Source organism: Emys orbicularis, chromosome 4 (genome assembly GCF_028017835.1).
Source record: "Emys orbicularis isolate rEmyOrb1 chromosome 4, rEmyOrb1.hap1, whole genome shotgun sequence".
Classification (NCBI taxonomy): Eukaryota; Metazoa; Chordata; order Testudines; family Emydidae; genus Emys; species Emys orbicularis.
In genome coordinates, this window is record NC_088686.1 from 63,028,150 (window position 1) to 63,052,845 (window position 24,696).

At 41.7% G+C, this 24,696-nt stretch overlaps 1 protein-coding gene across 1 annotated transcript in view; it reads left to right on the plus strand.

The window, feature by feature from the left end:
• CHP1 (calcineurin like EF-hand protein 1) overlaps positions 1–21,153 on the plus strand; it is a 35,093-nt gene extending 13,940 nt beyond the window's left edge. Inside the window, exons 3-7 of the mRNA XM_065403065.1 lie at positions 12,478–12,558; positions 14,900–15,027; positions 16,207–16,268; positions 17,637–17,759; positions 19,121–21,153. Coding sequence (XP_065259137.1) covers positions 12,478–12,558; positions 14,900–15,027; positions 16,207–16,268; positions 17,637–17,759; positions 19,121–19,174 — 448 coding nt within the window. The 3' untranslated portion in view covers positions 19,175–21,153. The remainder of the gene's footprint in view (positions 1–12,477; positions 12,559–14,899; positions 15,028–16,206; positions 16,269–17,636; positions 17,760–19,120) is intronic.
• The last annotated feature ends 3,543 nt before the right edge of the window (positions 21,154–24,696 follow it).

The following is a 24,696-nucleotide window of genomic DNA, read 5'->3' on the forward strand; positions in this document are numbered from 1 at the left end:
TACGAATGTTTATCATATCTGGCACGTAAATACCTTGCAATGCCAGCTACAAAAGTGCCATGCAAATGCCTGTTCTCACTTTCTGGTGACATTTTAAATAAGAAGTGGGCAGCATTATCTCCCGTAAATGCAAACAAACTTGTTTGTTTTAGTGATTGGCTGAACAAGAAGTAGGACTGAGTGGACTTGTAGGCTCTAAAGTTTTGCATTGTTTTGTTTTTGAGTGCAGTTATGTAACCAAAAAAACCCTGTAAATTGCACTTTCCCAATAAAGAGATTGCACTACAGTACTTGTATGAGGTGAATTGAAAAATACTGTTTCTTTTGTTTATCATTTTTTACAATGCAAATATTTGTAATAAAAAAATATAAAGTGACCAGTGTATACTTTGTATTCTGTTGTAATTGAAAACAATATATTTGAAAATGTAGAAAAACATACAAAAATATTTAATAAATTTCAATTGGTATTCTGTTTAACAGTGCGATTTTAAAAATGTGATTAATTGCGATTAATTTTTTTGAGTTAATTGCGTGAGTTAAATGCGATTGACAGCCCTACTTTGCTGCCATTCTTTTTCTTCTCTATAGAAGGTGCAAAAGACAGATATAAAAGGTTTTCTTTTTGCCTGTTTACATTAAATTCAGGTCTTGTCTTATATGAAATTCTGTGGAGAACTGATAGGTATAGCATCAGGTAAACCATGCAAGTGAGAACCTGATTGAGAGACCATTATTTTTTTGTTCAGATTGCTTAAAGCTCTAACACCTGTGAACTTAATTGAGATCCTTCTAAATATTCATTGTCCCCAGGGCCCTCTAAGCTAAGAGGAGGCTATAAGTGGAAGATTTAGCTATGGAAGCTGCTGTTTTGTGGGTCCCTCATGCTGCAGATATAAATGTTGAAGAAAAACCTTCCTGACGCTTTGTGGAAACTTATTTTAAACCAAAAGATGTTTTAGAAGTGATTTCAGAAAGCTGCAACTGACTTACGAACTCTTCTAGCTACATAGGGTTGTAATGTGAATATACAGTCTGAGCCATGCAAGAAATCTCTCCGAAAAATACAAGACCAGACTTAACATTCCTGATATTTCTAAGATTTAAACAACAAAAAAATTTCAAGCCTTATTATAAGGACACAAATACAAAACCATATTTTCTTTTGTAGGTCACCTCTAACTTTTATAAATACTTATCACAAAAGTTGTTCCATGATACCCTCTTTGCAGCTGCTTCTGTGACTAAAAGGATTGTTTGTATTGCTGCTGAGTCACAGGCTATTAATTGTCTTGGTGATGCCTAGTTAACTTCATACTGTTTTGATCTGCAAATCATTCACTTGTAGTTCATTTGCACCTTTTAAATGTATTTTATATACTTTGCTCAATAAAAGAACAAACAGGAGAGTGGGAGCCTTGAATGTTGTTCTTAAAAGTCGTTGTTCATATCAAAAGGGTGCAGAGTGTGAGTTCTTCAGTTTGTCTTCTGTGTACAACTTTCAAATGAGAACTACAAAAAATAAAGTGAAAACTGAATTAAGCACTGTGCCAATCAACCAGGCCATGGAGAGTTTGGCACAGAAAAGTTTGAAGTTGATTCTTCATAAAACTTTCCCCTCTGACATTTTGTTACTTCCTGGTTTGCTAAATATATATTCACAAACAAAAATTAAACTTGTTTTAATTACATGAGTGCAGTGTCTTGGTTATGTCCCCACCTGTTTTATATCTTTACTGTTAACCTTTTCTTTGGGGTTGTTGAACTGTTATGTTAATACTGAATTGTCCTTCATCTACTGTGGTAATTTGGGGTTTTGGTTCTGTTCACGTTTGCTATCCTTCCATTTTGATGTCTCTTGCAAATTTGATCTGCTGAATTCACAACAAGGAAACAAATAACAGATGAGTCAGCCATTCAAAGTGTGAAGAGTTGATTAGCGTTTCTTTAGCCAAATAAACCTCAGGAAACTCAGCCTTGGAATGGGCTATAACTAATAGCAAGCATCACTCCTTGAAATCTGAGGGTACATCTACACAGCAAAAGCTGTGCAAGAGCTAGCCTATTCACACTAGCTTGAATGCAGCTAGCATAGGTAAGAGGAGCAGTGAAGATAGCACAACATGGGCTTCAATGTTTGCTAGCCCACTCTGTACTTATCCAGAGTCTGTGCTAGGCTTGTACTACCCAAATGGAAGTTAGCGCTATAATGTCTTCGCTGCTATTGTTGGATTTAAGCTAGCTCAGGTACACTAGTCTGTGCACAGCTTTTTTCTCTGTAAGACATAAGTTGGATATCTATTGGTGTGAAAATTTTGACAGATTTGCAGACCTCCAGGAAGCACTCCATAGACTGCATTCAGTGGACCACTGTCTCAGAATGAATAACCTAGATCACTGACTCATTGATCCCAGTTGAATTAGCCAAGTGGCATCCTTGCAAATAGCTCTAGTTCAGCCTTAGTCTTAAACTTCAGAGATATGGTTTACAGTAAACCATAGCTTTTGGGGGTTTGCATCCTGAAAAGATGAGTGCTAAATCTGTTTTGAATTATTTCAGCGCCAAGCAAGATGTTGTCGTGATCCTTATTAGAATAAGAAGGTAGAATGTAGTGTTAGTCTTATTTTTTCATTGGCAAAGACATGTTAACAATTGACTGAGACAAAATACTGTTGTAATGGGAAGGCTGTTGAAGCTGTCATTTTCCATGGAGTGGACATATGATTGAAGCTAGACTCCTCTAAAATTAGCAACTTTTCACAGGCAAACTTTGAAAACAGGTTAACCTTTTGATGCAAATTTTAGTGTTGCATTGGGCACAAACAGAACCAAACACTTAGTCATTTTTGGTTAGAAAAAGTTAGTTTATATCAGAATGAGAATTTTTCAGGAATGTTTTCATATGAGTTGAAAAGCCATTTATCCATAAGTTTGCCAGTTCTACTTCAAGCTAAACAGGGAAGTGTACTGTGTTGGGAAACCATTTCTAACCCCAGTTATTTTCATGTTAATCTTGAATACCTACACAAATGAACATAAACCTTTTTTACACTACCCAACAGTTTAAACATCAAAGTTAGTGTGTGAAGGTGGTAGACATTTTTGGATCCAATTCACACCGATTTCCTCTGTCGAGGCTTAAAATTAATCTATTGAGTTTATACAAATATATTACTGCCAGTTGTGGCCCAGTCTGTAATAGTGTGTAGCTTAAGAGTAGAAGCTTTTGTGGAAAAGGGAGTTCATTTGCCTTTACTAGGGTGAATAATTACTAAACTACTCCTGCAGTGTCAAACTCCTGTCACATCTGTTGCCTAACTATTGGTTTCAAAGGGTATGTACATGACTGTAGCAAACAGTTTAACTTCCAGTGCTGATAAGGTCTTGGAGTCTGAAGTAGGAAGCTCTGTGCTCAGAAAAATCATCCAGAACAAACAATGACAAAGGTAGAATCTCCCACTTTCTAAATACATTTAGTCCCAGAGAGGAGTGACTTTATGGATAATGGAATTGCACTCCCCTTTCTGTTCCAGTGCTCAAAACGTGAGGCTCTGAAACACTTAATTTATAAGAAAGATGAGTTCCCACTAAACCAGCAAGGGAAAAATTACACAATTCCAGGTCAGATTCACAAGCATCTGGGCAAACAATTGGTTTTGGGTTTTTTGATTAAGTGGCAGTTTTGAAAAATTTGGAGAGAAAAATTGGTTCAGATCAAACTGAATCTTTGTTGAATAAATTACTATTCTGAAAATTAGCAGTGATGTGCAGCACACTTGCTCATGGTACAGAATAGAGTTGGTAAGTTCACCTATCAAATATTTTAAAGCACTATTAGAACAGTAACAATAACAAAGAATGATTTTATGGTCTCCCGTAGGCTCGGTCTTAAATAATTATGCCTTATTACAGAAAATGAGTTAGTCAGCAAGTTATTTTAACTTAGAAACGTGAAAAACACAATGAAGTCCTAGAAAATGAGAGAATGGCACCATGATGCAATCAATAAAAGTAGTTACTGCCTACATCAGGGCGTTGTTTCTGGGATATTTGTCAATATTTGACATGCACAAGTCCATGGGGCCGGATCTAATGCATTTGAGGGTGCTGAGGGAGTTGGCGGATGTGATTGCAGAGCCTTTCACCATTATCTTTGAAAACTCATGGCAATCAGGAGAGGTCCCGGACGACTGGAAAAAGGCAAATATAGTGCCCATCTTTAAAAATGGGAAGAAGGAGAATCTGGGGAACTACAGCCTGACCTTAGTCCCTGGGAAAAATCATGGAGCAGGTCCTCAAGGAATCCATTTTGAAGCACTTGGAGGAGAGGAAGGTGATCAGGAATAGTCAACATGGATTCACCAAGGGCAAGTCATGCCTGACCAACCTGATTGCCGTCTATGATGAGATAACTGGTCTGTGGATATGGGGAAAGTGGTGGACGTGATGTATCTTGACTTTAGCAAAGCTTTTGATATGGTCTCCCACAGTATTCTTGCCAGCAAGTTAAAGTATGGATTGTATGAATGAACTAAAGGTGGCTAGAAAGCTGGCTAGATCATTGAGCTCAATGGGTAGTGATCAACGGCTCAATGTCTAGTTGGCAGCCAGTATCAAGCGGAGTGCCCCAGGGGTCTGTCCTGGGGCCGTTTTGTTCAACACCTTCATTAATGATCTGGATGATGGGATGGATTGCACCCTCACAAGTTTGCTGATGACACTAAACTCAGGGGAGAGGTAGCTATACTAGAGGGTAAGGATAAGGTCCAGAGTGACCTAGACAAATTAGAGGATTGGGCCAAAAGAAATCTGAGGTTCAACGAGGACAAGTAGAGTCCTGCACTTAGGATGGAAGAATCCCATGCTACAGGCTGGGGACCGACTGGCTAAATGGCAGTTCTGCAGAAAAGGACCTGGGGATTACAGTGGACGAGAAGCTGGATATGAGTCAACAGGGTGCCCTTGTTGCCAAGAAGGCTAACTGCATATTGGGCTGCATTAGTAGGAGCATTGCCAGCAGATTGAGGGAAGTGATTATTCCCCTCTATACGGCACTGATGAGGCCACATCTGGAGTATTGCATCCAGTTTTGGGCCCCCCACTACAGAAAGGATGTGGGCAAATGGGAGAGCATCCAGTAGAAGGCAATGAAAATGATTAGGGGGATGGGACACATGACATGACTTATGAGGAGAGGCTGAGGGAACTGGGCTTATTTAGTCTGCAAAAGAGAAGAGTGAGGGGGGATTTGATAGCAGCCCTCAACTACCTGAAGGGGGGTTCCAAAGAGGATGGAGCGAGGCTGTTCTCAGTGGTGGCAGATGACAGAACAAGGAGCAATGGTCTCAAGTTGCAGTGGGGAAGGTCTAGGTTGGCTATTAAGAAAAATTATTTCACTAGGCGAGTGGTGAAGCACTGGAATGGGTTACTTAGGGAAGTGGTGGAATCTCCGTCCTTAGAGGTTTTTAAGGCCCGGCTTGACAAAACCCTGGCTGGGATGATTTAGTTGGGGTTGTTCCCGCTTTGAGCAGGGGGTTGGACTAGATGACCTCCCGAGGTCTCTTCCAACCCTAATCTTCTCTGATTCTATGAAATTGGTTGGAATACTTGTGTGTCTGACATGACATGTTTTACAAATGTACAGGGGGAAAGAAGGATTCTAGTTTTGTCTAAAATAAACAAATTTACTGTTTTTTCATGCACTGATGCAAATACCGCATCTAGAACATAAGTATACCCATACTGGATGAGACCAATGATCCATCTAGCCCAGTATCCAGTCTTTTGATAATGGCCAGTGCCAGATGCTTCAGAGGAAATGAACAGAAAAAGGCAATTATTGTGATTCTTCCTGCCCCAGGTCATGGGCTTGCATCCCTGGCCATCTTGGCTAATAGCCATTGGTAGACCTATCCTGCAGGAATTTATCTAATTTTTTTAATCCAGTTATACTTTTGGTCTTCAACACCCCCTGGCCATGAATTCTAGCTGACTGTGGTTGTGTGAAGTCCTTTTTTGTGTTTATTTTAAACCTGCTGCCTATTAACTTAATTGGGTGACCCCTGGTTCTTGTGTTGTAAAGAGTAAATAACACTTCCTATTCACTTTTTCCACACCATTCATGATTTTATAGACCTCTATCATATCCCCTCTTAGTCATCTTTTTTCCTAAGATGAACAGTCTGTTTTTTAATTTCTCATGTGGAAGCTGTTCCAGACCCCTAGTTATTGAGAAAGGCAAACACCTTTTTTGAAATGGATTGACCAAAACTGCATGGAGTATTCAAGGTATGGGTGTGTCATGGATTTGTACAGTGGCATTATGATATTCTGTCTTTATCATCTAACCCTTTCCTAATGGTTCCTAACATTGTTGGGGTTTTTGGGGTGGGGAGCTGCTTCTGCTGCACATAGAGCAGATGTTTTCAGAGAACCATCCACAAATACTCCAAGATCTTTTTCTTCAGAGGTAACAGCTAATTTAGACCCCATCGCTTCAGATGCATAGTTGGGATGATTTTTTCCAATGTGCATTACTTTACATTTATCAATGCTGAATTTCATCTGCCATTTTCCTGCCTTGTCAGCCAGTTTTGTCAGCTCCCTTTAACTCTTCACAGTCAGCTTTGGACTTAACTCTCAAGCAATTTAGTATTGTCCACAGACTTTGCCACTTCACTATTTACCCCTTTTCCCCAGATCATTTGAATATGCTGAGCAGTACAGATTATTGGAGGACCCCACTCTTTACCTTGCTCCACTGACCAGTTTTTCCTACCTTTTAACCAGTTATTGATCCAAGAGAGGACCTTCCAGTGTATCCCATGACTCCTTACTTTGCTTAAGAGCCTTTGGTGTGGGACCTTTCTGAAAGGCTTTCTGAAAGTCCAAGTACAGTATATAAACTGAATCACCTTTGCCCTCAAAGAATTCCAATAGATTGGTGAGGCATGATTTCCCTTTACAAAAGCCATGTTGACTCTTCCCCAGCATATAATTTTCATCTATGTCTGATAATTCTGTTAGTTACTATAGTTTCAATCAGTTTGCCTGATACTGAATTAGGCCTACTGGCCTGAATTGCCTCTGGAGAGAGTGTGTGTGTGTGTGTGTGTGTGTGTGTGTGTGTGTGTGTGTTTTGTTTTTTTAATGGTGTTGCAATAGCTACACATCTGTCATCTGGTACAGAGGCTGATTTAAGCAATAGATTACGTACCACAGTTAGTAGTTTTGCAATTTCATATTAAAGTTCCTTCAGAACTCTTGGATGAATACCATCTGGTCATGGTGCCTTTACTGTTTAATTTATCAGTTTGTTCCAAAACCACCTCTATTGCAATCTGGGATAGTTCCTCAAATGTATCACTTAAAAAGAATGGTTCAGGTCTGGGAATCTCCTCACAATCTCTGCAGTGACCTCAGATGCAAAGAATTCATTTAGCTTCTCCACAATGGACTTGTCGTCTTTGAGTGTTTTCTTAGCATTTTGATTGTCCAGTGGCCCTACTGATTGTTAAGCAGGAAGCCTGCTTGTTAATTTTTTGGGTCTTTTGCTAGTTGTTCTTCAGTCTTTTTTTGGCCTGCCTAATCATACTTGATTTGCCAGAGATTATGCTCCTTTTTTCTTGCTCAGTAGGATTTGACTTCAAATTTTAAAAAGATGTCCTTTTGTCTTTAACAACCTCTTACTTTGTTTAGCCATGGTGGCATTTTTTGACCCTCATACTGTGGTTTTTTTGTTTTAAATTTGGGGGTATACATAAAGTTGGAGCCTCTGTTACAGGATTTTTTTAAAAAAGTTTCCATGCAGCTTGCAGACATTTTACTTCTGTGATTATTCCTTTTAGTTTCTGTTTAACTAGCCACCTCAATGTTATGTAGTTTCCCTGTTTGAAGTTAAATGCTACTGTGGTGGGTTTCTTTGGTATTTTCCCTCTACAAGGATGTTAAATTTAATTACATTATAGTCACAATTACTGAGTGTTTCAGCTATAATCACCTCTTGGACCAAATCCTGAGAGTCACTTAGGACTAAGTCAAAAATTCCTTCTCCCTTTGTGGCTTCTAGGACTAGCTGCTCCAAGAAGCTCTCATTAATGGTGTGTACAATTTTTTTTTCTCTGTATCCGGTACTGAGGTGACATGTTGCCATTCAATATGGGAATAGCTAAAATCCCCCATTAGAGAGGCTACAAAAACAGAAAACCAGTAATCACCCTAAGCATTTCACCATCACCATCCTGGTCAGGTGGGCTGTAGTACATTCCTACTGCTAGTCGCCTTATTCAAGCATGGAATTTCTATCTCTAGAGATTCTACAGTAGTGTCAGTCACTTAATTTTTTTTTTTACTATATTTGACTCTATGCTTGCTTTCGCATATAGTGCCACTCCCCTATCTCACCTGACTCATTTACCCATTTGATCTCCTTTGTATTTTTCTGCTTTGCTTTCTGTTTTTCATTTCCTCTCCCCATTATTCTTCTCCTAGTTCTCTTCCACTTCTGACATTTGTTTCCCAGCTGTCTGGCCTGGTCTACACAGGGAAACTTCCCCCAAATTCTGTTGGTGTTTTTTAAACCGGCATAGACCAAGCTTTACTCTCCTTGCCAGTTTTCTCCTCCCTTTATTTCACTTTTATATCTCCCCACTTCTCCAGTAGTTCCTCCTGTTTCCCCTTTCCTCACTTTTGGGAACTGTCTTCCATTTATCTACCCCCACAGCTGTTGTCACATTCTCTCTTCAGTTCTTTCCTCGGTTCTACACAGGGGTGCTCACTGTCTTGTCAGACATCAGGGAAACAGCACTCTGTATAAACCACCTAGTCAAGGAAGACAGAACATAAGAGCAGTAGCCTGTGAAAGAATGAGCAGCCAGTAATGGCCCTTCAGCTGCTTGGGACAAGGCAATGAGGTGGGTGTCTCCCCCCCTTCCCCCATGTTGGGCTCTTGTGTTCCCTTCAGGAGACACATCCCACAGTTCAGAAATACATAGCCTACCTAGAAGCTACTAATTGTTTGCAGCAGAAACACTTGTTTAGTACTGAAAAATGTCATGGATGCTCTTTATTATGCAGACTAACCAATTTGCAGTTAAAGATCATAGGCAAAGCAACCTTTAAGCAAGGTTTTAGTAGAAACAGGGTTCCTGGAAAGTCTCACTGGGAGAAGCCTGTTGCTATGGCACATGAACAAGGAAGAAATAGAACATCCAGTTTCCTGTAGGCTCCAGCCTTAGCCAGGTGAAGTAGGTCCCTAATGACTCTGAGGGGCCTTGGTGTATAAAATGAGGTACAACTTGCCTTTCTGCATTCAGTTATTTTTATGACTGTTGCTGCTATTCCAATTATAATCCCTACCCCATAATGTCCCCTTAATGGACAAAAATAGAAGTGGATTTGAAACCTAGGGGTTACTTGTAGTTAATTTTTAATCTCTTGCCATAAACCCGGCACAACATGAGGCTGAACTGTTGAATGTAAATTCTCTGAAGCTGAAATTTAACAAGCAAGGAATCTGATGTTATGTCAATGGAAAATTCTAGACAGGATGTGGGAGTAGTTGCTTTCAGTGGCTTGTACACCTTGGTAGGGCCCTACCAAATTCTTGGCCATGAAAAATGCATCACGGACTGTGAAGTCTGGTCTTGTGTGTGCTTTTTACCCTATATTATACAGATTTCATGGGAGAGACCAGCTTTTCTCAAATTGGGGGTCCTGACACAAAAGGGAGTTGCAAGGGGGGTCACAATGTTATTTTAGGGGCGTTGCAGTATTGCCACTCTTACTACAACACTGTCTTCAGAGCTGGGCGGAGAGCGGCAGCAGTTGGCCAGGCACCCAGCTCTGAAGGCAGCACCACGGCCAGCAGCAGCACAGAAGTAAGGGTAGCAGTACTGCAACCCCCCCAAAACAACTTGTGACCCCCTTCCCCCCACAACTCCTTTTTGGGTCAGGACCCCTACAATTACAACACCATGACATTTCAGATTTAAAGAGCTGAAATAATTAAATTTACAATTTTAAAATCCTATGACCGTGAAATTGACTAAAATGGACTGTGAATTTGGTAGGGCCCTACACATTGGAATTGGAGCCAAAGCACTGTAGTTAAAATGGCTCTTACCCCAATGTGGATGCACATCTTTGTTTAAATCACTAATATGTTGTGCTCCTCATCTGTTTCAAATAGAATAGTATTGAGGGGTTTGGGTTACAACATGGCTATCTATTTTTGATGTATAGATGGTTCTTAATCATGTCTCTGAAGCATAACACAGGCATGGGCATGCACAGGTCAGTAGCATTGTTCGGAGATGGTCAGAAAACCTGGTCATTTCACCACTGTAAGACCATAGTCTGTTTTAATCATGTTGTGACAAATATACTATAATTGGAACCAGTGTTCCCTCTAATTTTTTACATCCATGTGCGGAATGAATTTTGTTATGTGCACCAGTATGGAGGCGCTGTGTGACCCATCGCCTCCATATTGGTGCATGTAACAAAATACGTGGGGTGGGGCCGAGGGGTTTGGAGTGTGGGAGGGGGCAGAGGGTTGGGATGTGGGGGAGATGAGGGCTCTGGCTGGGGGTGCAGGCTCTGGGGTGGGGCTGTGAATGAGCGGTTTGGGATGTTGGAGGGGGCTCAGGTCTGGGGCAGAGGGTTGGAGTGTGGGCTCTGGGGTGGGGCCAGGGATGAGGGGTTTGGGATGCAGGCTGCCGTGGGGCTGCAGTGGGGAGAGAGGACTTCACCCCAGCCCTCTGTCGCTGCAGCAGCTCTGGTCCGGGGGAGAGGTGCCTCTCCCCGGCTACAGCAGCACTGGCAGGGCTGGGCTGGGCCAAGTGCGGGGCTCCTCTCCCTGGCAGCTCCGGTAGCCCTGGCCCGGGCCAAGGGTTGGGGGGGGGGAGGGCTCCTCTCTCCTGCCGCAGCAGATCCGTGCCGGGAGAGAAGAATCTCTCCCTGCTGCAGCCCTGAGCCCCTGCGCGAGGCTTAATAGGCAGCTGCATGACCGCACAGCTTAGAGGGAACTTAAATTGGGACCCCAGCAATAGTTACACTACAGCTGGGTCATCAAGTATATCAGCAGCAGGAGAAATTTTAAAACTAGACTGGAAGAGCACTAGAGAACATTGTGGGGAGCAGTTCCCCACTGGCAATAGGTGAGACTAGACTCCATGGGTCTTTCTGTCTAATGTTTATAGTTCTGTGAAGTAGTAGCTCATAATTGCCTCCAGAATGTCCTCATGTTCAGGTTCCTGCAGTACTAGGTTTGGTGCTTAGAGAAGCTTGAACTGACTGTCATCTGGTATCGCCACTTCATTTGCTTAAGACAGTTTTCAAAAGCAACTAGTTCTTGGGTGCCCAACTTGAGACCTTTTAGCTGAATTTCAGAAGGGCTGAGTGCCCAAAGCTCCTGTTGATTTCAAGTGGAATTGTCGGTGTTTAGTATTTCTGCAAATCTGGCACAAGGTCACAAATTGGGCACCCAACAAGGAAGAGTTTGAAATTATTGCTGCTTGGCAGAAATGTGTTTACATTTTCAACCAGCATTTTAGTACATCTTGACTTCTACCACTAATTAATACCTTTCCAGCTACAGGTCTAAATGAATAAGGAAGTCTTGTACCAATTACTGACCGTTATACTGGTCAGACTTTATTTAAAAACATAGCAGTATAACTATAGAGGTGCTTTATTGTTGCTTATTTTGCATTCTTAATTTGAATAAGCTATACAAGTGCACACTTTTATACTAATGTAACTTCATCCACCAGTGTAGTTTTTAAGCAGCACAGCTATTTAGTTTAGATGGGCGCCTATAGAAAATGGCTACTGTTCTAAAGTAGGGAAAACTTCCTGTTTGATACAGAAACAAGCTCAACTTTAACTTCCACAGCATTATATAAATATCTTGCTCATACAACAAAGGGTCCAGACAGAAAGAAATTAAAATTTAAAACCTGAAAATTGATTAGTGGCTTTTGGGGATATCAAGGCTGTGATACATCTCTCCAGATGAATTAATCTAAAGTTCCTTCCAACTCAAGTGACTTTGTTCCTAAACACAATTTATTTTAGTTGTTACTTGCTTTTCATTATGTTGCTTTCTTTTACTGTAATTGCGTATTCTCCAGTCATTCTAGAGGGATAACTAAAATTCTTTGGTAGAATTGCTTGCACAAATTGGTATTTGCTATATCTGAGAAGTGGTATTAACTTGATAAATTAGCACTATTGTAGGCATGTAATGTAATACAAGCTCAGCACTAGTCTCCTTATCTTGGTGCCATTAATAAACTTTTAACAGCTATTGCACTATTATGGTTGGAAAGCAAACAGCAAAGTACTTTTCCGAAGAAGTAAAATCCAAACGGGTATGCTGTATTGTGGATCCTTTCATTAGACTTTACTCAGTCTTTATGCAACTTTCTCTACAGCTAAGTTTATGAAGACTCTCATATTGTTGCTTCCCTTAGCCGTGAAGACTTCCAACGGATTCCTGAGCTTGCCATCAACCCCCTGGGAGACCGGATTATCAATGCCTTTTTCCCAGAGGGGTAAGTTCCTATTGAATGCATTTCCAAATGGTCTACAAGTTTTGTGACAAACATTGCGAAGTTCTAATCAGAGGTATGTTTATGGCTAAAGCATGGGAGTAGAAATTGGATACCTAGATTCTATCTTCAGCCTTGGCATGGATTTGCTGTGAGACTTTGGGCAGTCACTTAACCTCTCTTGAATGGTTTCCCATCTGTAATATGGGGACACTTGCCTACCTTACCAGGGTGTTATGATCCTTAATCAATACTCAGTTCTGGTTCACATGTCAACCTATTCTCCATTCCTGTTGTCATGCTGCTGAATGCCTCTGGTGAAAGTCCAGGAGCCTTGAAATGTGTTAACTACTTATGTTAAACAATCTGTTCCATCTTGTATTTAGCTGTGACACTGAGTACATTTCTCAGACCTAAAGAACAGCTATGTGTAAGCTTGAAAACTTCTCTCTCATTAACAGAAGTTAGTCCAATGAAAGAGATTTCCTCTCCCACTTTCTCTAATATCCTGGGACCAACATGGCGGCAACAACAACCCTGCATAGAGGAGCCAATAGAGACTTATCAGCTACAAACTCACTTCTAGCACTAGTATCTCTTATCTAGCAGCTTTACTCCCTAATTGTCTGGTTCTCCACCTTTGGACTTTCTTTAAACCACCTTACCCTCCTCCCAGAATCATAAACTTAAATGAAAAGTGACATTCAAGTGTAAGTTGCCTTATCCTGCACCCCAGTCTCCAGCTTGGCAGACTGTCAATCCATCAGCTATAAGGCCTCTTCTTTGTCCTCATTCTTCTTGCTGTCTTGACATAGTCAGTCGGACCCTCCTAGAGACACTTTCTCTGGGATTCAGACACTGCTCTTCTAGATTACTTCGGTGTCTGTCTGATCCTTCAGTATCTTCTTTGGGGGCTCCTCCTCTTTCCCTTTCTCTGTAGGGGTTTGTCCTTAGCCTTCTCTCAGTAGGTAATGTCAACCTGCTACATGGCTTCTGCTGCCACCTGAATACTGATTTTCAAATCTGCATCTGACATCTTGGATACCATACCACCAGCTAAAACTTAACATGACTAAAACCAGACTCTTCTTTCTCTTCCCCTCAAACTGTTTTACATCTCCAAAATTATCCATTCCTATTGCCAGTACCAAGACCCTTGTCCAAGCCCTTGGATGTCTTTTGCCTTGACTTTTGTAATTTCCTTTGGGCTCACTGATGTTCTCTCCCATACACACCCAGCTGATCTGTACAGAAATCTGCTGCAAAATCTTTCTTGCCTGTCACTCTGACTACACTCTGCACAGGTTGTAGTTCCTTCACTGGCTTCTCACCCTCCAGTTCAGTAAGCTCCTTACCTTGAATGTCTAGCATAAACTGCATTTCATCTGTCTCCTAACCACTTCACTTTGTTCAGAGCACCTTTGCATCATTCTCTGTGTTCTCCTATCTTTTTCCTACCAAGCTGTCTCACGCACCTGGAACTCCCTTTTTGGTCCAGTGTGTCAGATCTTCACCCTTCTCCCCAGTTCCTCAGCATTGACCCACTAAGGAAAAAACAAGATTGGCTTATGCCTTTCTTCCTCTTTTGTTGGATAAAAAGGGCCTGAGAAGAGGTGGTCATAGGTAGTGTGGTTTCCTATGGTAAAAAAACTTTGGACAAAACTTCAATAAATTATTTTGGGGATCTGGAACTTCTGAGCTGCCCAACTTGAGGCACCTTAAAGGGGCACAATTTTGAGAAAGTAGGAGCTTACACTTCCTGAATTTAGAGCTCTTTTAAGGTGTCAAATTTGACACCCAAAGCTAGTAGTCATTTTTAAGAACCAGTGCCTGAGATTTTGAGATTCTACTTGCACGAACCTTTGTGTTCATTTCTAAATTTTGGTTCCTCATTTTGTGCTTCATCTAAGAAATTTTGAAATGTTTTAGAAACCGTAAACCCCTTACAATGCTTCTGAGAGTAAATATACCTATTTTATAGAAACTAAGTGACTTATCAAACCTCACCTTAAGAAATCTTGATTATTTTTACTACATCACACCACATCTCCTCTCTACATTGTATCATGTATCTACCAATAATTCTGCTACCGCTCTTGAAAACACTTGCTGTTCCTGGATGACCACAAGGAAATTTCTTGTGGTCACCCTCTACTGAAGGAGACCAAGAAGGCAAGGGGTTGCTGGATGTAAATAAAAACTCTATAGAACACTCAATTAACTTGCCCCTACAGAAATGTCATGAAGGGACTTGTTTGGTCACTGAAGCTTGTGTTCACATCTGCAATAGATAACCTGTATTATGCTAAATTTTAGACAATTGACCTGTTGTAATACCATGCAGAGAGGACCAGGTGAATTTCCGTGGATTCATGAGGACTTTGGCCCACTTCCGACCCATTGAAGATAATGAAAAAAGCAAAGACCAGAATGGACCAGAACCACTCAACAGCAGGAGTAACAAGCTGCACTGTAAGGAACTTCACACTCTACCTGGACAATTCCATTCCTTGGCCTCCTGCCTCTTTAGTCTTCCACCCTTATGTTTCCTGAGAGAGTGACCCTACACAAAGACACTGTCTGAACTGACATACTGCAGTACTTATTTTTAAACACAAACTGACTTACTAAAACCTGTAAGTAGTAGATTATAACAGAGGCTGCCATAGACATTTCAGAAGCTACTGGGATATGTTGAAGCTCAGTAAAAGGGCGTTACGTACAGGGATTCTCAGAGCTCACTGGAGACTTGATTATGCTGGACTAATTTCAGCTCTTTCCTAAATGTCTCATGATAGGATGCTGTGGTGTCAGAGCAGTTCTGAGAGATGCTCCCTGGAATGGGCCTTCCAGTTCCCTTCCTCATACCACTTGCTATTTCTCCAGTCCTTCATGTGATGTGGTATTGCCACTCAGCTTCACACCTCCATCCCACTCTCCCCTCATGATTGTTCCTTACTCTGCTTGAAGCATATGGTCAAAGTGTATATAGGAGTAATCCACTTTTCTAGGTAGTCTGAAGCAGTCTTCTGATCAGCATTCTAGGCTCTGATTTGACCATATACTTCAGGCAAAGTGTAGGCCAGACAGAGGAGTAACAGTGCAAAGAAGATTCCTTATGGAATGAAAGAATTAAATACATTTAGGAGGGATAGATAAACTCTCATGCTTCAGGGTTAGAAAGAAACTTCCCCTGCAAGCAAGCTATTTATAGAATTGTCCATTAGGGAGGCTCTTGACTTCCTGTAAATCTAGTACTGACCACTGTCATGCTGGGTACTCAATTAGATGGACTACTGGTTTGATCTTGAAAGGTAATTTCTAAGTGGCTGTTGTCTCTTGACAATGTGCAATCCTCTGAAGAGGACTATATATATTGACACTGGCAAATTGCAGGAGCAAACTGATTTTCATGGTAGGTGGGAACTCTGAATTATATAATTCAATAAAACATTTTTAACAGGATCATATAAAAGCTGTAGCCTAATATTTACATCAATGGTCATTATAAAACAACCCAACACCTACATTGCTGCCAGCTTTGAGACAACAGTGTTTTTGACTGCATAAAATTTAAGTTTACATATGTGGGTGGGGAAGGTGAACAAATAGTACCTGAACTCAGTTGACTCATTCTCACCTTCCCTCTAGTTGCTTTTCGACTATATGACCTGGATAAAGATGACAAGATATCCCGAGATGAGCTGCTTCAGGTAAAGAGCACTATGGGCTAACGTGGGACTTAAAATGACTCTGTTGGTCTTTAGACGATCTAGCTTGCAACTTTAAGCCTTAAAAAAACACTTTCCCTATGAATGCTTTTTGTAAAAGAATGAAGTTGACATGCTCATTGCATTGATAACTTGTGAAAGATTTTATTGGTACTTGGGCACTTGGGTGACCTTTCAAAAAAAAGTGTGCCATCGACCTAAAACAGCTTCAGAATATGGAAAATGTCGAATGGCAGCCTTTGATCCAATAGTTAATGCATCTGCAAGCGACCGTGGTTAGACCAGTCTTAGACCATTCAAAAATGTATGGCTGACTGGACTCTGCCTACCCATAGCTTCAAATATGTGGTGACTTTTTTGTCTTTCGATTTCCGTTAAGAGCATAGACTTCCTACTCCATCAGAAATTTCAACAGAGCATCAGGTTAACTTTTAACATGTTTGATTATTTATGGATGACTATACTTCCATTGGAACAAAGACATCAGCAGATGTAACCTGCCACTACAAAAAAACACCATACTTAATTTTTATGGCAGGGACAACAAGACTAGATATGGGTCTATTTTTTGAGGTGGATTAGTTTCTGACCAGTTCTTTCCCATGGGGATAAAGCTTTTGTTGCCTTCCTCCTCGATGGAGAAAAGCAACAAGAAATCATTACTGTAATGGCATGGATGTGCATATCAGGCTAGATTTGTGTTGGGAGTAACTGCATTCTACTAATCCTGCCAAGAAGACCTAGTAATTTGTGGCTCACCTTGAGCAAGGAACTGCATTTGATGAAAAGTGCTCACTTCTGTCTGCAGCACAGAAAAGCACCTTACAAACTGGCAGGAAGGAGAAGAGCTGACTAGTCCAGTTTTGATTGCATATTTGCAACTTGCAAGGCTTCAGAAAGCAACCAAACAATCCTAAACAGTGAAAGGTCAAATCAAGCAGTTGTCAAACTTGTGAAAAATAGTTGAAACTTCCGAGAATCCTATTCACTCACTTTGTAGGAGCCATTTGAATTCCACTTTTTTGGGGATGAGGAAGAAGCTAGCACTTCTGTTCAGGAGGTGCACAAAGGCACCCTTGTATATCCTGTATTTGTGTGGAGGCAGTTTTGGCCAATAGGTTTGGTGTACAAAAGGAACTGAAAATCTTGATCATAGAAAACATTTCCAGACAGTAACAAGGGTCTTCCTGAGTTCTACCTATACAGGGTTGGTACTTGGATGGTATTCTAGTTCCGAGTACTGTGAATAAACTCTGCACAAGACTTTCAGAATCATCTTCCCATAACGCTCTTAGCTTAAAGATTATTAAAGGGGATATTCAGACTTCCTGGGGTTTCTGTATCTTGCAGGTATTGCGGATGATGGTTGGTGTAAACATTTCAGACGAGCAGCTGGGCAGTATTGCTGACAGGACAATCCAGGAGGCCGATCAGGATGGAGATAGTGCCATCTCCTTCACAGAGTTTGTCAAGGTTGGGAATTAACCTTTTGAATAACAGGAAGTGATTGAACGTGGTCATCACTGAGCAGTCACATAAACAGTTGGAAATGAGCCAAAAAGATACTACCCTTCACTTTTGCATTTATTGTAGCAGCCCTTCCCAGTATATCATGATTCCCCTGTGCCCTAGCAGAGGGAATGAGATCGTAGCCTCTTGAAGGGCAGGGTTCACTTCTGGGGCTGTGCTGTCAGCGTATAATCACTCATAATCAGCCTATATACCTCTTCTGCAAGCTTTTTCTTCTGAGGTTATGTAGCTGGATCTGTTTTTAATTTTCAGTCAAGTAGATTTGCAGGCAAGAGGCCCACCACAAGGGTAACTTCCTTGTGGGAGAGAGTTAAATAGCCTTTGCCAGGAGTCAAACTAGGGAAAAAATAGTGGTGGTCTTCCAAGGTCCACTTGAGATCCCAGAGGGAGACTCTAATCACAGTAGATCAGAAAATGATAATCCACTTCCTTCCTTGAGGCTTGCCTACATGGTGAAATTGACTGGCACAGTTATAGAAGAATAATTACTCCATGTTCTTAAATAGTCACACAGGGGAATTATACTAGCATAACTAAAGCAGAGTAATTATACTTCTACACTATCTGTGCCAGTCAAATTCCTGATGTAGACAAGCCCTTATGCCTTGTCCAGTAGTGAAATACGGTAGAACCTCAGTTACTTACACCTCAGGAATGGAGGTTGTTCATAACTCTGAACAAAATGTTTTGTTCTTTCAAAAGTTTACAACTGAACATTGACTTAATACAACTTTGAAACTTGACTATGCAGAAGAAAAATGCTTTTAGACATCTTAATTTAAATGAAACAAGCACAGAAACCATTTCCTTTCCTTGTCAAATCTTTTTTTTAAACTCTATTTTTTTAGTAGTTTAACACAGTACTGTACTGTATTTGCCTGTTTTTGCTGCTGCCTGATTGCGTACTTCTGGTTCCAAATGAGGAGTGTGGTTGACCAGTCAGTTTGTGTAACTGGTGTTCGTAACTGAGGTTCTACTGTGCAGTGTTGATACTTGTCACATGAGTTAAAGGTTAACAACCTCCTAACAAATGAGGATAGTCCACACTTCTCTTAGCTGTTTCTGGCTGTCTGGAGATTGATATTGCTATATGAGTTATACTTGGTTCACATTGTGGTTTTCTTAATTTTTAAAAGGAAAGCTTAGCTTCTGGGGCACAGCATTAGCAGCCTCCAGATGAATGAATGGCTTGCCAGGCTGCCCCATACTCCTCTTGCTTGCTTTTTAATATCATTCAGCGTTTTAACTGGAACAGAACTGTGTACATAAGTGATTTAACCTGCTGTCTCTGGGTTTTATTGCAGGTTTTGGAGAAGGTGGATGTAGAGCAGAAAATGAGCATTCGATTTCTTCACTGATGGATGGGAGACCCATTCCTTACAACTCCTAATTTCTAAGGACTAGAACACCATTTTCTCCCCATCATCTTTCCTTAGTGTGTTGTTACTGGTGCATGGAAAACACATCTGCAACCCCCTCACCAGCTTGTTCCACCAAGGTGAACATTCCCTGTGTAGCAGGAACAAAGGGAAGTGGCTGCAGTGCAGCTCGGAATGAAGCATTAAAAAGTCCCTATTTCAGATTCTTCCTCTCCATTGCTGTATGACTGTGATTGCCTTTCCTTCCTATGTATTCCTGCTGCAGACTTATTCTTCTGGAGCTCTACATCTGGGAAGCCAAGAGGGGGTAATATCCCACAGAAAAGCCATCTGAATTTTTTTTACTGGGAGTAGTGTATAGTGTGAAACAAACCTCAGCTAAATCATTCCTTCAGTAAGTGGTAGGTGTCAGAGTAGCACTGCCTTATTCCCTCCCATGCTAGTACAACAGAGCTGTCTTTTTTTGCTCCCCACTTGGTTTTTTTCAAGACCTTTCTTCCCTCTTTCCAGATCTGCCCTTTAGAGCTATCTTAAATTAATCATTTAAGTCCTGTGGCTTCTTTTGCAGGACTGTAGGATTGGGAGTAGTGGCAGTTCTGAGCAGTCTCAAATGCTATGACTGAATTCTTTGGAATTAATCCCCAGGGGTGAGAGGAATCTGTCATGATTGCAGGTTGCAACTTCTGTGGAACAAACTGGACTCAATTCATAACCTCAAACGACCCCAGTACCAGGTGCAGAAGTGGGTGTTTTCCTTAAGAGCAGCTTGCAGGCTCTGACTGCCAGTGGACCACAAAGCACCCCTCCCTGGATTGCTTTTCTGTATGACCGTTCCTTCCCACAGGGCACTCATACCTCCACCATCACAACTTATTGCTTTCATTAGTGGAGATTTATTTACCAGTGTTTATAATTCAAACTTTGTGCATGGCTAGTTTTCTTGATTTCATGTCATTGTCACCGTCCAGTGGTGATAGCACTAGTGACACCTTGTGCTGCTTTCATACTAATCCTTGGATAATTTGAAAACCAATGATTTTTTTTTTTTTAACATCTATCAGAGCCCCACCCTGGCTGGTGGATCTGCACTGTAGGTGTTAGTTTAGCTGCACTTGGAACACTTTCATGAAAGTTTTTAGATACAAGTGTTTTTAGGGAACTGCCTACTATATCCCAATTCAGATTAAAAGGTGAGATTTTAGAATATAATTTTCTGATCAGATACTTTGCACAAATCTTTATGAAACTAACACAACTGAAAGGATAACTTATTTTAAATTAAAAACTTAACAGCAAGACTATATTAAATCAAGGAATCAAAAGCAATGAATGTGTCCAGCTGTAAACCTCCGAATTCATTGGCTACACAGCTTTTTGTGCACTATGTGGATAAGTCAACAAATGATCTGACAACCAGTACAGGTGGAGTGTCTTGAATTGGCCTGGAGGTCCTTCTCTATTGAAGAATCAGTGTTTAAGTGCTTCCACCCACCTCTACATCATGTGTTTAACATAAGTTTCTGTAAGTATTGAGCTAAGATTCAACCCTCAAATTGATTTCTTTAGTTCCTTTACTCAATTATATTAAAAAATCCTTCAGTGGATTCTTCAGACACTCTGTTTTTAATTGAATTGCAGAAAGAAATGTTGCACTTTGAAAATTTCAGACTGCAATTTAGTAGTAAGGCTGGAGAAATGTAAAAGATTTCTGTTCTGTACAAGAAGGAAACATTCTGGTCTTATGACCATATTATGTAAAATAGGAATTGTAAAAAGGAAAGGAATGTGACAATGTTAACATGGAAAGGTACACAAGATTTTACAGGCTTTGATTTGCTTATTTAAAAGTAGGTGTTTCTCTTTTTCTTCTGCCTGTGTAGTTGTAGTCAACAGTTGTGCCTTATTGTCCCAATGAGTTCAGATACTGTATTTATCAATCCATAAATAAACCTCTTCACTATAAAAATTGTGCCTGTGTGATGGTGACGGTCTCTGTTCCCTGTGACAAACCTTAAGATTGTTCTAAAGTTAGACTCAGGACTCAGTTTGTCAGACCACTCTGTTTTATTAGCTCAGCGCTCTGCTAATAACACTCAGATAATGTGAGCCCCATGCAAGATTCAAACAGTCTTATTTATACAGATAAAAGGTGCAAACTAAACAAAGGGACAGAGCAAAATTGTAAAATTTGCCTGGGGCACAATATGCATATCCTGCTTCCTTATTAACTCTTATCGATCTAAGGCTGTCAAGGCTGCTTCCCCACTTTGAATTTTAGGGTACAAATGTGGGGGCCTGCATGAAAACTTCTAAGCTTAACTACCAGCTTAGATCTGGTCCGCTGCCACCATCCCAAAGCTAATTCCCTTCCCTGGGTAGCCTTGAGAGACCTTCACCAATTCCCTGGTGAATACAGATCCAACCCCCTTGGATCTAAAAACAAGGAAAAATCAATCAGGTTCTTAAAAAGAAGGCTTTTAATTAAAGAAAAAGGTAAAAATCATCTCTGTAAAATCAATATGGAAAATAACTTTACAGGGTAATCAAACTTAAAGAGCTCAGAGGACCTCCCTCTAGCCTCAGGTTCAAGTACAGCAAACAAAGATAAACACTCTAGTAAAAGGTACATTTACAAGTTGAGAAAACAAAGTAAAACTAACACACCTTGCCTGGCTTTTTACTTACAAGTTTGAAATATGAGAGACTTGTTTAGAAAGATGTGGAGAACCTGGATTGACGTCTGGTCCCTCTCAGTCTCAAGAGCGAACAACCCCCAAACCAAAGAGCACAAAAAAAGCCTTCCCCCGCCCCCCCAAGATTTGAAAGTATCTTGTCCCCTTATTGGTCTTTTGGGTCAGGTGTCAGCCAGGTTACCCGAGCTTCTTAACCCTTTACAGGTAAAAGGATTTTGGAGTCTCTGGCCAGGAGGGATTTTATAGTACTGTACACAGGAGAGCTGTTACCCTTCCCTTTATAGTTATGACAAAGGCTAATGCTTCACCAATCGCCCTTAAGTGGAGCAATTGATTAACAGTTAATGTCTGCTTTCCTGACACCTGGATTGTAGCATTTCTCATTTCTACTTAAAGGTACATACAGCATTCTTTAATTCATTCTATTTCTTTAATATAATTCATTTCACTTTCACAGGTTGCTGTTAGGCTGTACAGTTAGTCTGATTCTACACACTTCAGAAAGAAACCTAAAGTGATCTCCTTTCTTCAAGAAGATTATCTACGAAAAATCCTGTAATTAATTGAAGCAGTCATGACTTTGAAACAAGCTGTCATTTGCCATCCTATCCACCCTGCAAGGAAGTTCAAACTGAGAGAAATGTTATTCTAAGCCTCCGCTCCATAATAGGGCATCTGTTAAAGGGAAGACTTGCAGTACACCTCTACCCCGATATAATGCGACCCGATATAACACGAATTCTGATATAACGTGGTAAAGCAGCGCTCCGGGGGGGGGGCTGCACACTCCGGCGGATCAAAGCAAGTTCGATATATATATATATAACGCGGGAAGATTTTTTGGCTCCGGAGGACAGCGTTATATCGAGGTAAAGGTGTACTTACCCGTGAGTCCGTAAGTAACTTGAGCCTACTGCTTTATAATCATCTCTCCGCTGTTCTAAACTATCCTTTGTTCCTTCCTGTCACCATCCCACTAGTTCAGGGGTGGGCAAACTTTTTGGCCTGAGGGCCACATTGGGGTATGGAAATTGTATGGCGGGCCATAAATGCTCACGAAATTGGGGGTAGGGGTGAGAGCTCCGGCTGGGGGTGCAGGCTCTGGGCTGGGACCACAAATGAGTTCAGGGGGTGGGAGGGGGCTCTGGGTTGGGGCACGGGGGGTGAGGGCTCTGGGATGTGGGGTTTGGGGTGCTGGAGGGGGCTCTGGGCTGGGGCTGGGGGTGCAGGCTTGGGTGGGGCTGGGGTGCAGGAAAGTGCTCCGGGCTGGGACCAATGGATTCGGAGGGTGGGAAGGGGGATCAGGGATGGGACAGGCTGATGGGGCATGGGGGGGGGAGGTGAGGGACTTGAGGTACAAGAGAGGGCTCTGGGCTGGGATTGAGGGGTTTGGAGGGTGGGAGGGGGATCAGGGTTGTGGCCAGGGATTGGGGCGCCGGGGGGAGGGCTCAGGTGCAGGTTCCGGGCGGCGCTTAGCAAGCAGCTTCCGGAAGCATGTCACTTCTCGGGCTGAGAGGCATGGCCAGGTGGTTCTGCACGCTGCCACATCCACAGGCACCACTCCTGCAGCTCCCATTGGCCGGGAGCCGTGGCCAATGGGAGCCTGCAGACGGGGCACTGCACAGAACCGCCTGGCTGCGCCTGCCTGTACAGGTCTGTCTCATCTTACGCTGGGGTTACGTTCCGCGGTCAGCGCATAAAGCGAAAACCGCGTATAGCCAAAATTACACTGAGTGTAATGGCGGGCGGAATCGCCCTCACTACAGAAACAGTATTTAAATATTTAAATTATTTTTCTTTTTTGTTTTTTTGTTTGTTTTTTGCTGACAGCGTAAAGCTGAATTTGCGCATGTTAAATGTGCGTAAGATGCGACAGACCTGTATTACGTAGGAGCCGGGGGAAGGGGGTGTCTTGCCGGCTGCTTCCTGGGAGTCACGTGGAGCAGGGCAAGCCCCCGACCCCGCTCCCTGGCGGGAGCTGAGGACCAGATTAAATGGTCTGATGGCCCCGATGTGGCCCGCAGGCCATAGTTTGCCCATGCCTGCACTAGTTCCTGTTAAGTGCACTTCTAGTCTGGTTTTGCATACTTAGTCATATCTAGCTGTGTACTCTAAGACACTTTAGAGTCCACACAGCTTTCAGACAGGGAGCTGAATGCTATGCTGACTTATGCATGAGTTTAAAAGTCTGTTTCAGGGCCATATTTTGCTGCTAGCTATGCAACCGCATTGATGACAATTGGAGTGCAAAGGTATAATTGAGGACTGATTTGAGCCTGTAGAACACCTTAGTGTGGGGCTGATGCATGGGGGGGGAGGGGAATTAAGCTTGACTTTTACATACCAGGTGGAGTATGCAGGACTTGCAATTGGTGGTGAGAGGTGTAGGGTTTTTTTTGTTTTGTTTTTTTTGTACTAGCTATTAAGCTATAACTGAGCAGTGAAGGTAGATCTACAGTGTAACAAAAGAAGCAGGATCCTTAAGGAGGGAAAAGGTAGTGTGCACTAATTTAACTAGACTAGCATAATATATTTGCATAACAGGGAAGAATTGAAGTTACCTGTACAGCCTTAAATTCGGGGATGAGGGGTGTTGAACTGCTGCATGCTTGATTTTTGCAATCTAAACTTTTTTTTATTGTAGCATTTTGGTGAGTAATAAGTTGTGTGGGAAAGCAGTGCCAAAGATGGAAGATTTGAGTTTCGATCTGAACATGGACTTGTGATGGATCTAAGGCCTGGTCTACACTAGGAGTTTATATCGAATTTAGCGCCGTTACATCGAATTAACCCTGCACCCGTCCACAC